Here is a 13,882-nt window from a genome sequence, read left to right on the forward strand (position 1 = left end):
GTCAAAAGTGAAGCCTATGCGGAAGTGCGTAAAACTGCAGTTCCCCCTTCATCCACTAGGGGCTGGCTGCAAAACAGAGCAAATCCCCATAGACTCCCATGTTAAAAAGATCAACTTCACAGCAGAAATAAACAGCCTGGTTCAAAAATCCATTTTCTGTTTATAGGTCAGGTTTACCTTCATGACAACTGTGGGGGGAGTACATTTTTTTCTAACTCACCCGTTTAAAAGTAATTTAATCTCTGAGTTCTGCATATTTAGGGGCGGGTCCTTTTGATTGACAGGTACCGATCTCCCGCTTCAAGTAAGAAGAACGTAGAACAACTGCGGTTTTTAGCCGGTTAACAACGTGACTTAGGTTTAGCCCACTTACCTAAGTTAGTTGGTTAGCTCCTGTTAGCTCCTGTTAGCTCCGGTTTAGCTTGGTTAACTCTTAGATGCAGAAAGGTCGGATTTCACTAGATGTCAATCATCCACCATGACGCTCACAGCCCCCCTCTCAGCTCCACCTCTTTGCCTATATTTGTGTTTTCCGGGAGAGACGACACGCATGACACTGCCAAGATGGTGATGGTAGGAACCGCCCACCTATGGGTGACGTCATGGAGGCTCCGTCCATCTCTTTATATACAGTCTATGGTCCACACCCATAAAAGCTTCACCTTAGCTCATCTGTCTTCAACCCAGCTGTTCACACGGTGACATTACAGACAAAACATTGTAAAAAATTTGTGTTCCGTCCACTTTTTTTTTTTCTGACAAGCTGATTTATAAATCTTGTGGAAATTCGCTGCAGGAGCAGTAGCAGTTTTAATTGCTAGATTTTATTGGTCAGGTTTGTCCTCCATGAGCAGAGCAGAAGTAAAACTCATCACGTCGCTACACTGAAGGAGCATCTTTGGAAAACCCTTGATTTTAATGCGCTCCACCTTAAGCTAAAGTGCTGCAAGCACACTTGTGCTGGAGTTGTGTAATTGTTTAGTTGATAACAAAGTAAAGAAGAAATAGCAGCTCTTTATTTCTTTTTGCCTTTTGTTTAGAAATGATTCCTCTGTTTTTCCTTTTCCGCTCTTTTCCTTTAGTCTCCTTTACTGTCAGATAACACTCCTTCCCATTTCTTGCCCTTTGCCTCCCCCTGTGTGTGACAGTGTCATGCCGAGCTGGAGAGATTCCCCCGTGTGTGTTCGAGCCCCCGCCTGGATACACCATGCTAGGAGGCAAACAAAGAGACAGCATGAGGGAGGAGGAAGAAGACCTGCTGCAGTTTGCTATACAACAGAGTCTGCTGGAGGCCGGATCCGAGTATGATCAGGTGACCCAAATTTGAAAATGAGAACTACCTTTCAGAAATGTAACAAACTTAACTACTTTACTTTTTCAGCTCTATGTCACCCAGGGAGAATTGATCATGCACACAATTCTCATGTTTTCTCCAAGGCCAGTCAGAGCATTCATTTGACTGGGACTGAGCGCATATCTAACCCCTTTTGCACTGAAAACAAATGACTGATGTTTATGGGAGTTAGCAAGTTTTCTTTTGTGTAATTAGTAAAGACTTTTAGCTGATGTTCCTGCTTTAAAGAACCACATTAACCAGTCCTTCTTCATAGGAAACATATTATATGATGTGAGCTTGAGTGTGATGTGAGCAGGATTGTCACACTGGAGTCATTTCTGTGCTCTGGATTTTTATTACAAAAAGAGAACATGATAACACTTCTGACATGACAAGCTCTTCTGCAACAAAAATAAACATACAAAAAAAATAAAAAGAGCCAAACAACAAGATGGGACTCATATCAGATTTATTAGTGGAAATCAAAACAGCAAAAATCTTTCATTTTTAATAATAGCCCAGATGGTACTAAACTGTACACATATCTGACCTTTTTCAAAATGTTTTTCGTCTAAACAGTGACGGGGCATTTAATGTTACTTACGACTTTTTTGTCATTGAAGTGAAACACATTACAACTCTGTGCAGAAGGACAGTAATATTGAATTAAAAAAAACAATATATCATATTTTGTCACTCCTGATCGCACAACTGCTTTAGAAGTGACACACCCACACTACCATTTGTAGCATCCATATTTTTATGAGTAAACACAATGTGCTTCTTGTGACATCACATCTTTCTTTGTGCATGTGGCTCATTTCAGGGTTGTAGACTGTTCACACTGGAGTCTGATGAAGATTGCATTAAATTATAATGTGAACAACTGCAGAGACACCCTCTGGAAAAAATAAGAAATGAGCATTTACTCTGAACATAGCAACAGACGGGACCCTAAATGTCAAGCTAAATTTTGGCTAATGAGTGGCTGTGACTGAAATCTTGGTAAAATCCTCAATGTGAGATAAAAAAAAAAGAGCAAAGAGTATATTCTCTTAGTAACAAAATAGTTTATGTTGTCTCGAGAAGAAAAAGCAGTTTTCTCAATAGAGCATTTATTATTTTTTAAAGATATGATAAAATAAATTAACAGAATAAAACATGGATGCCTTAACTTGAGGTTAAATATTTGGTTAATAAGTGCCAATCTCTTATTTTCAATCGCACTTTGATCACCTTGTATCCGCCAGAAAAAAGTGATCTTGTGATCGCCACTATCTAGAGAAAACAAGGACTGATCTCTCAAGATAAATATAAAAGTAAACCTAGCGTGTAAAACTAGCTTTGTGGTGGTTATGAGCTAATAGAATAAATATGTTGTGGTCATAAGATACTGACAGCAGAAATAAATAATTGCAGACATGTTTGACTTCCATAGTTTAGCTATAATGTGAAAACTACCTGCCATTAATGAAGCAGAAGCTAGAAAAACAGAAACCTAATCTTGTTTCCTTACAATCGTTTAAAATACTGTGCTGCTTTATATATATGTATACGCTGTAGTCTCATAGTGTCAGGATTCATTTGGAGCCAAGGAAAATACTTTGAAGTGAGTGAAGCACTCCAAGTTGTAAGCTAATGCTAAGCTAACAGTAACTTTATTAGCTGTAGCCTCGTATGTTCATGTTAGCAATCTTTCTCCCAGTCACATCAAAAAATGATTAAAAACACCAACTTTTGTGGCACGTTGCACACATTATAACTCAAGTTTCCGACAGAATCATAAAGGAAACCATGAAAGGAAAAACAAAATTTATCCAACGTGCCCCCTATGAAACAAAGAATATGACATAATTACAGTAACTGTAAAGAAACCTATTGAGTTCTCCACTAACAAATGGCAATAAAGTAAGAGTCATTAGCAATTAGCATGCAAACAATTAGCATGCAACATAAGCTAACTGAGGATGGACCGCCATCCTGTCTCATTTGCTTGTCAAGCTCTAAAACACAGATCCTTTTTATATATAGTTTGTGCTCATATTCTGTGGTTTCAGCCAGGAACAGCTTCTACATTCTGGGCAAAGCTATAAAGACAAAGGGTTTTTAGCAGGAGACATTTTTTATTTTTAATTATAACAACTATAAAGTTAATGCTTATTTAAAAAGTCAGTTTGTATTTAGTAGTAGAGTAGGAAAGCAAACTGCATGTTCTGTACAACTCAGGTACAGATGTAATTTAGGTTTAACTTTTGGTTTGTCCCAGGCTGACCTGCTGATTGATGATATCACCCTGTGGTTTTTTAATTTTGTGTATAACATAACTCAGCTAACGGGAAAATGTAAAAGCAAAATTGAGCCATTGAATGACAAAAAAAGGCTTCATATTTGTGTTTATTCCGTCAAAAAAGGACAAGTTGGAGAAAATGGTTGGAACAGTGAATAGCAAAAGATCCAGTTTGCAGCATTTAAAAAGGAATTGTGTCTTCTTGGTTAACATTGGCTTGTACAAAATTGAAGTAATAAAGTCAACAATAAATCAAACAGGACATCTGAATGCACCAAAGAACTGAAAAAGCATCCAGTTTCAAAATGAAAACAATCAACGGTGAAGCAAAATCAATAAGTAGAGTGAATTGCTCCTGATGTCCGCAGCACTGTCCCATTATTTTTAACACTGCCTCAGGGGAAGGGCTGTTTTTAACTTCCAGAAATCCTGGACATGATAGTCCTTGGTTTTCTTCAAGGGGTACAGAGACTCAGGTATAAATAGGCTTGTTGAGACAGGTCAAAGACCATCTTCAGTTTTTTTTTTTTTTAGTGTTTTTTTCTCAGCCAGAGTTCAAAAGGGAAGAAATGAGAGGAGACAGGGCAAGGCTGCAGCTGAGGATGTGTTCTGTACCGTCATCTTCAGCAGCTTGCTGTTGTTGGTGCTTTCACAGCTGCTTCACACTCGGCTGACAAAGGTGATGAAAATTTTAATTGCAGTTGGAATATTAAAGCGGGGGAGCTGTTAAATGATTACACTGCTGACATGACACTTATTACAGCTTTGACTGATTCACAAATCAAACTTTAACTTTTCAACTTCTAAAAAGTCATTTTGTAACTTAGCATCTGTCACTTAGCGTTTCACACAGGGTTCATCTTGTTCACTTTCATAGATCATAATCAATCTAAATATCTTTATTTCTTGGTATGTGTGAGTTTGTGTGTGTTATTTTAACATAGATTGACAGGAAAAGGACAACGGTAATGGAGGATTTGACATTTTACAAACCCTTTCACCATCTGTTCGTGCTCTGACTTCCTGCACTATCTCGTCTTTTTCTCTAGGTGACCATCTGGGAGGCGCTGACCAATAGCAAGCCAGGAACACACCCTCTGTCCTGTGACCCCAGCCGTATGGATAGGTCAGAAACAAACTTTGTTCTTCTATGAAACTGGGTGTCTTGTGAATTTCAGATGAAGTTGGAAAAACTTCCATGAATTTGAAAGGAAATGCAGCCTCGAAGCTAAAATCCCCGAACAAAGCAACATAAATCTGCACGATCGTCAGCATGAAGGAGAAATATCCTGCTATACCCTCGACTCTGACTTCCTCTCAGTTCTGTTATGCATTGTTATTCTGTCTTACGAACCTCCATTGTATTTCCCCCACTTCTGCATCTCTTTCCTTCCATCTTTGACTCACATCCTGTATTCCTGTCTCCCCTTTGTTATCTTATCCATCCTGCTATTCTTCTCTCATCTCATGACTGTATGTGTGTGTGTGTGTGTGTGTGCAAGTGGGTTAGTTTGTACAATGAGTTCAGCATAGGAGAGTTTCCAGCTGTCAAAAGCTCTGCTGTTAATTCCAGCCTGTTATCAGGCATGACTGGGTGCACAAATCACTTTCTTCTCATTTATGCTTCTGCACCATTTCTTTACCAAAGTTTTCAGATTATTGTGTTGCTTTGTATTTCTTTATCATCACCATGTCAACTAATAATCCAAAAGTTAGTGGCTATGAGGTCATTTGCAGCCGATGAGTTGATCCACAATCAGGCTAGTGGGTCAATGCAACTGTTCATTCCAGGTGACATGGATATTTATGGCGGGATATTTCTAGTCGTTGAGCTGATCTGGTGGTGATGCTCGAATGCACATGTGCAGTCGAAATGAATTACTGTTATGCGATGATTTGTTATGATAAGGAAATGCTCTCTCCTCAGTCCAACAGGACAAACATGCTTCGTCTTTTTTTCTAAGTGTTTTTAATAACTGTTGCTAAACCATAGACTGTTTATAAAGAGATGGACGGAGTCTCCGTGACGTCACCCATTGGTTTCTGAGGAGATGAATTGAAGCTTGGTGGGCGGTTCCTACCATCGCCTTGTTGGCAGCGTCATGCACGCCGTCTCGCCTAAAAAAATACAAATATGGGCAAAGAGGCGGAGCTGAGAGGGGAGCTGTGAGCGTCATGGCGGATGATTGACATCGAGCGAACTCCGAGCTTTCTGTAGCTAAAAGCTAACCAAGTTAACCCCGAGATAATGGGAGCTAGCCAGCTAACGTAGGTAAGCGGGCTAAAGCTAAGTCACGTTATTAACCAGCTAAAAACCGCGGTTGTTCTACGTTCTTCTGACTTGAAGCCGGAGATTGGTACCTGTCAATCAAAAGGACCCGCCCCTAAATATGCCGAACTTGGAGATTAAATTACTTTTAAATGGGCGAGTTAGAAAAAAATGTACTCCCCCCACAGTTGTCATGAAGGTAAACCTGACCTATAAACAGAAAATGGATTTTTGAACCAGGCTGTAAACATGTTTATTTCTGCCGTGAAGTTGGCCTTTTTACCATGGGAGTCTATGGGGATTTGCTCTGTTTTGGAGCCCCTAGTGGATGAAGGGGGAACTGCAGTTTTATGCACTTACACATGGACTTCACTTTTTACCACCAGCGGTTGCCGCTTGTGCTAAACCCACTTCTCCGTCCCCTTCTTTATACCTCAGGGTCACGCCCCAACACAAGTCCCGCCCCCCATCCAACCTCTGCCCCACCCCTTCCAAGAAGCAGCCGCCGACCTGCAGCTATGATGAGCAGCTGCGAATCGCCATGGAGATCTCGGCCCGTGAGCAGGAGCAGGCGGACCTGAGGCGACGGCGGGAGGAGGAGGAGCTGCAGCGCATCATCCAGCTGTCGCTCATGGAGAAATGAGTGCCGAACATCCCAGCAGGCAGGTCTGCTGGAGGGAAAAGGTCTGGATGGAGGTTACATGGGAGGAAAGAGCAAATCTGGCTTCTTTCTGGTTTTAAGCACAATCTTCCAGTGGCTGGAATTAAAAAACCCCAAATCAAACTTTCAAACTACAATTGCCTCTCTCTCTCTTCTCTCGTCGCCCTTACCAGACCTTTCCCATGAAGCCATACGATGGCACGGCTATTCGACCTTTAGACAGCCAGGAGTTTCCTCCATCTGGTGCCACATGGTACTCTCTCAACCAGTGCCAGTTTACAATCAATTTTACACACCCAATACAAGTTTAGTGGATTGTCTGCGGATGAGGTGTGTGTGTGAGTGTTTTAAAACCAGCGCTTTGCACCAGTTCAACACAACAGGTCGGTCCAGAAAAATGTAGTACGTTAGGCCAGCTTCCAGCTCCAGCACTAAAACTCACACTGAGCCCGTCTGCCACCGACTCATGTGTGAAAGGAGTAGTAACAAGCCAGAGCCAGCGGTGCTGAGAGCTGTCTTCATTAAACTTGAGATGAATGTCGACGAACCATCAGACTTCCTTCTTTTTTTAAATGATAAATATAAAATAACAGATTGCTCCTTTTTTTTTTTTTTTAATTTGCACAAAAAAATCCAGATGTACTGTACTTAGCTTGTGGGTGGATCACATATATGATTGTTACTGGATATTGTCGATGAGCTTGAGCACAAAGTAAATCCAAGTCAGTTCTAGCTTTAGTGATTTATGAAGAGATTGCAGAGTGAACACTAACTGTACTGTTTGCAAACGAGTTTGTCACAAGCCTGTGCGTTATGAAACTATTAAAGAGAAAATGCTTGTGCTGTTTAAGTGGACTGCAGAACAGAGATGTTACTGAAAGTGATTTGCATCTACTCACCTTACATGAAGGGATTCTGTGTTTTTCCTGCTCAGTCACATTACTTTATGTAAACAATATTTCAGCATGGCGTGCACCTGTATGGGGTTCATTTTTACCTGACTCGACTCCTTCCTGGTGTTTCAGAGCACGCTCTCAGAGGTGTCATAAACAACTAAAGGCACCTTTGTTTTGCAACACAACTGCAGATGAAAATGGCCCCGAAAGGACAATTGTAAGTAACGTAACGTTACAGCCATCCCAGGAGAATATGGAGGACAGGGACAGCTTGTTTTTGTCTTTTTCCTCTTTTTTAACGTATTTCTTTAAAAGACATGTTGAACTTTCACACTTCAATATCAGCACAAACCAAGGAGATCCACTTTTATCTCTGATGTATTTTGTTGTGAAGCTTGACTGAATTCATTTTTCTTTCTTTCTTTTTTTTTTTTTTAAATGTTACAAGAAAAACAATAAATGCATCCAGATGTTTTCATGATAAATGCTGGAAAAATCAACTCCAATGATTCAAATAAAGAAACATCTTTTGGAACTGTATTATATTCTATTTTTTATTATTTCAATGTGAGTGAAACATATATATATATATATATATATATATATATATATATATATATATATATATATATATATATATATATATATATAAATGTATATATATATATATATATATATATATATATATATATATATATATATATATATATATATATATATATATATATATAAAAATGGAAAAATAAACCAAATGGGTGGAGGAATATGTTGCAGCTGTACTGGATACAAAAAGAGCACCTTGAAGAGGCAGAGTCTCTCATCATGCTAAACACAGTCCATGCTTTAGTTTTGGCTCTACTTCTGCTCTGGTCTGTCAGCAAGTTGAACCCCAGCCCAATATCAGCAGCCTTGAGGACTACCAACATAGAACTAGCCACACAAGCTGTTACGTTAGGATCCACTCTGCTTGCACCGCCACCAGACGGTAAAGCAGTACTAGTGGGAGATGCCATTGTTCCTCCTACAACCACAGACGACACCCCAATACATCTAACTTTTTATAAAAAATATTTCCATTTGGTGATCAAGATTATCAATCTGAAAAATTTTTATTGCTTATGACCAGATAGCACAGCAACTTGTGTGAGTGTGTGTTAAGGCCTATTCGAGCTTGATACAGAAGATGGATACGCAGATGGACAGACAGTTTTGTCTGTCTGCTGGGTCGGTTAAGTACATAACTTGGTTCATTTTAATGGACTGTATATCACTAAACAGAAAACAGAAAAAATACTATTGAAAACGGCAGTGGGAGTGTTGAGTTGCATAGCCGAAACAAAACAAGCAAAAGGAAGAAGAAGAGGAAAAAGCCAATGCAGAAACCATTAAATATAAAGCACCAGAAGAAGAAGCTGAGGTAAACAACAACATCATGACAGGAGTCTTTAAAGAGAAGCTATGTGAGTCAGTGGTGTAACATGACATCGACATTGAGATCGGTATATTGTTCATATGGTCAATGAGGCAATGACATCGATGCAAAATGTAAACATTGTTAAAAATTGAAACAATAACTCTTCATCAAATGGTCATTTCTCTTTATTATTAGTTTAAAATTTTTAAAAGGACAGATCTTTGTTTATTTAAATTGACTGATTTAAAATATTGAAGGAAAAATGCTAAATGATTTTTTAGTTGCTATTTGTGATTTTGATATGAATGGAAATGGCTGTGTACAATTACCTGTGATATCTCTTCATATTAATTGGTGGATCATAAAATGCATCAAATCAAAATGGATCTTAACTTAATTTGAAAAAGAGGCAAATATCGCATTTCTATCCCTTAAATCGATATAATATCATAATGTGATCAAACTTGTGATTTACACCACCAGTGTGAGAGTGTGTAACTACAGCCACCGACCGGTGTCAAAACGTGGACCTGAACTCCGAACTCATGATGCTTACTAGTGGGTGAACTGTGGTGAACTGCCATGGCAACAGAAAGGACAATTTGAAGGATGAGCGCAGCGACATATGACAAAATATAAAATGGATGTCCCCATTTCCGTAAATGGACCTTTAGAGAGGAGAAAACATTTCCTTTATGAGTATATGGCCACCGGATCAAGCCTTGTCCATCCTCTGGCCACCTCGTGTATAAAAGTCTACATCTGCCACTGTGTGCCTTTGCTGATGACTCCATCAGAAGAAGAACCCGCTTCTGTTTCCAGCTGAGAATCGCCTTTTCAGGTGGACTTTTTTCAATCTGAATGTGCAGACTAGTTCAAATTTAGGTTCAAGAACTGGTGCAGGCAGATAGATAAAAATGCTAAATCCATTTTAGAGATTAGAGAAGTCCAGGTGTTAAAAAGCATCCTAACTCAGTTTTCTTGTCCTTTCCAGTGAAGGACGTCGATAAAAACACCTCATTTCTTGTGAGATAAACATCACTACAGTCAGTCAGTCAGTCAGAGAGAGCTGAACGACTTTTAGCAGCTGCCACCTCCATCATCTTTCCCGTGACACATATTCTCAGTGCTTCTGCCTGATCCGAGGGGGGTTTGACTGTAGTTATTTTGGGCTTGACAAGAAAGAAAAGCAGAGCTTATAGACTTTAAATCCTTCAAAAACCACCACTCAGGGTAGATAGAGTGGGAAATGCACAAGAAGATGTGAGTCAGCGGCGTGCAGCAGCCACTAACTCAACACATCAGGACGGTGCACTCGCCAAGGTGCACTGTGCTGATGGAAGGAGTGAAGTGAATGTGTCAAAGGTCAACAATATAAAATACAGAGTGTGTTTATTAAAAAGAGAAAGGAAAAAAGGAGATGAAAGATAGTTTATGTAGACGCTTTAAACCGAGTTTAAATGTCTATCTGTAGTTTTTAGTGGGAAAATCAAATCGGGGCTGCATGGTAGCATGCTGGTTAGCACTGTGGCCTCACAGCAAGAAAGTTGCTGGTTCAATCCTCAACAGGGGCGGGGTTTGGACAGTGGCCTTTCTGTGTGGAGTTTGCATGTTCTCTCTGTGTATGTGTGGGTTCTCTCCAGGTCCAAAGTCTAGCATGTTAGTTACCTGTAGGAGTGGGTGTGAGTTTTTGTGTGGCCCTGTGATGGACTGGCGATCTGTCCAGGGTGTACCCTGCATTTTGCAGGGCTCCAGCTTCCCTTAATCCAGGGGTGTCCAAAGTCGGTCCTCGAGGGCCGCTGTCCTGCAGGTTTCCCATGTATTCCTGTTCCAACACATCTAGCTTCCACTAAATGGATCAAACAGCCAATGACGTGCACAACTGATTAAGCTCTACTACTAATTAATTTGAATCAGGTGTGTCTGAGCAGGGATACATAGAAAACCTGCAGGATTCTGGCCCTCGAGGACTGGAGCTGGACACCTCTGCCTTAATCCTTAATCAGACTAAGCGGTTAGGATAATGAATGAACGACTGAATGAAAATCAAATCGAAAAATTGAATTTTGGGATTTTTTGCTTCACAATTTTAAAATAAATAAAAATAATCCATTATAAAATTGTTGTCATTCTTTTATCGTTTTAATTGATCTATTTACTTGTCTTCTTGTGCATTATAGCAGCAGAATGATGGTCTGGTTACTCTGTTGGTTGTTCCTAATTGAAACAAATCAAATGACCAGCAAAAGAAGTTTTTGTGCATTTTTTGTTGTTGTTGTTTTTAAGTCTACAAAAATCAGCAATATCGAGGAATTGTGAAATTTGCAATCTAAATTGACTTGGCACCCAGAAAATCCGAATTAAACCGAATCAGGAAGAAAGCATATCGTCACAGCCCTAGTAGGTTTTCAGGCAAACCCATTTGTAAGATGTCTTACTGTAATAAAGTCTATAAACCTCTGAATTTTGAGATTAAGTCTGTTTTATTAAAGTTACCCAACAAGTTACCATCAATTTCCAAGACTTCTCACATCTGATTGCTCAAAGAAGCAGAGTAATTCAAAGAAGGGCCTTGACCAAAGAGGAAAAAAAACCATTAGTGGACATCCTTCAAAACATTCTGATGGCTGTAATGAATTATATTATTTTCTACATGTTCTTCATCATAATATAGAATTTATGTCAAATGCTTACGTTGGTGATCATTGTTTATATAGATTTTTTACATTTTATGAAGAGAGCTGTAAAGTTAAAAGAAGAAAAAAAAAATCTGATGTAACATCTGAACAATGAGAGTTCAGTTAATTAAAGTTTTGGGGAAAAAAACAGGCATTATCATCACTGCACAGTCTTAAAAGAAAAATAGATATTTAAACTCAAACAGTCTTCATATATTTGCAGATTTAAATTTAGATTTATAAAGTGTTGCATGATTTGGCCTCAGATCCTCTGGCAGAGTTCATCAGCCAAAGAAAGAGATCTGAACATGTTACTGGAGGGATGTGACTGTGTCATCCCCCCAGCCTGGTCAGTGAGGACTGTTAGTGTGTGGAAGTCAGTACCCGAGGAGATTCAACAACTTTCAGCATACACGGCCTTCTCAAAAAAATTGAAAATGTGTCTCATTAACGCTAAAAGCCAACTCAGCCGCGATGCTTTCATGTTGTGACCAAACAATATGCTGTGATGTCTTTTTATTTCTTAATTGTACAGTATAAGTGTCTGAATATCTTCTATTATATTGTATAGGCATTGTGTGTTTGGTGTTTTCTGAAATGTTTGCTAGATATTTGTTATTTGTCATTGTAGCGCAGTATACAGGGTTTAACCACGTTTCTTATTTGTAGACTTGTTTTTTAATGTCACACTTGTGACTACAGATAAAAACCAGCATTTTGGCTAATTCTGGCTCTTTTTTAATCATGCGTAATCATGTGTTTCAAGAAACTGCATTTTTGCAATTTAAATAAACTAAACTTAAATGGTCAAACACTGATAAAATTTGTAATATGGCTCCAAACAAGACGGCGATGATTAAAGTCATGTGATGCAGGATGATCCTAAGTTAAAAACCAATGGAAAAAAAAAAGTTTTCACCTGTTAATAATTTTGCTTCATTTTTTAAATTATATGGCCACAAATAATAATCAGTTAATAAATTTCTTTTAAAGCCCCACCCTTTTCCTAGTCTGTGCCTCCCTTCAGAGTTTCTAGAGACACTGCAGTAAACATCATGCCCTTTTTTTCTGTGACAGGAACTAAGAAAGCAGACAGGATAGAAGGAAGGATAGAGGCAAAAAGACACAAAGCAATCCTGGGTAAAAAAAAACAAAAAAACAAAAAAAACCCCCAAACTTTTCCTGCTTGTTAGAACAGACTTGAAATGGTTGTGCAACGTTAAACTTCAAAATGGATGGGATGGGGTTTATAAGATTAATTCTTCTTCCAACTCCAATTTTCTTTTCTTTTTTACATGAAATGTACTACAATGGTTGTGTAGTAGTTGTTCTAACCCTGGAATATGTTTTCTGTTGTTTTTTTATTTGCTATTATATTTTGGGAAAAAAAGAAAAGAGAATAAAAAAAAATGTTGAAATGAAGACGACAACATGAAGGTGTTCAAAGTTTGTGTATTAACTGGAAAGTTGTTATTTTGTTGCACAATTACAGTGTCAGTGATTAAGGAAACAAATAATCTCACTCATCCTTAAAGATCTTGAGTGCTTTAATGTGATGCCTCCTTGAGCTGACAAGATTTTCTCTTTCCATTGAGGAGATATGCACCAAATAAACTACTAAATGAGTCTAAACGCTTCGAATTTACTTCTTTACTTTTTTTGCAGGTTGATGAGAAAAACTATCAAATGAAATGTGAATTCATTTTGAAATTATTGTAAAAAGCACCAGATGGATTTACATTCTTCTCACAATAAAACAAAAACCCCTCCCATCCACCAATAAGCGGGACTACACTGGTAAAATAATCTGGACATTATGTTCTTTGATCTTAATATTTCCTGCAATCAAATCTTCCACATGGAGATTTGATGCTTAAGTGACTTCACCTCAAGCGTTTTTTTTTTCTTAAAGTCTGGTTGAGTCTTTTAATGTCACTTTTTCTGATTTGTGTGTATGTGTGAGCGTGTTTCAGCAGGAGCCCCGGTGGCCTATATTTCAGTGTTTAATTACCCACATGAAACAGTAGGTAAAATGTCAGCCTGAAATAAGCTGCGCTGAACACCGATGGAGATCTTCCTCCCCCCCGGCGGCGGGTATGACGCGTTCAAAGAAATAATTACTTGTAGTTTAAACTTACAAGCAGAAAATGTTTTTATTAAATAGGATTAGATGAGGTTTTATTTTAGCCCAGCCAGCAGAGGGCAGTAAACTTTGTGCACTCGTCTCATGTTTTCACCTCCAACGGACGTTAAGGGTTGAAAATTTAGTCACTAGTCGGTACAAGCTTCCCAAATTTATTTAGTTCTAAAGCATTTAATGACAGAAACAACAACAACGCCA

General features: G+C 38.7%; 1 protein-coding gene across 1 annotated transcript in view; it reads left to right on the forward strand.

Annotated features, from left to right (window-relative positions):
• Nucleotides 1–6,535, forward strand: part of ankrd13b (ankyrin repeat domain 13B) — a gene marked incomplete at both ends in the record, with an annotated part of 43,882 nt that extends 37,347 nt beyond the window's left edge. The window contains 3 exons of the mRNA XM_079246759.1: nucleotides 1,149–1,312; nucleotides 4,673–4,749; nucleotides 6,331–6,535. Of these exons, the coding sequence (XP_079102885.1) occupies nucleotides 1,149–1,312; nucleotides 4,673–4,749; nucleotides 6,331–6,535 (446 nt within the window). The remainder of the gene's footprint in view (nucleotides 1–1,148; nucleotides 1,313–4,672; nucleotides 4,750–6,330) is intronic.
• Between the last annotated feature and the right edge of the window lie 7,347 nt (nucleotides 6,536–13,882).

Source organism: Telmatherina bonti, assembly GCF_933228915.1.
Source record: "Telmatherina bonti genome assembly, chromosome: 9".
NCBI classification, from domain to species: domain Eukaryota; kingdom Metazoa; phylum Chordata; class Actinopteri; order Atheriniformes; family Telmatherinidae; genus Telmatherina; species Telmatherina bonti.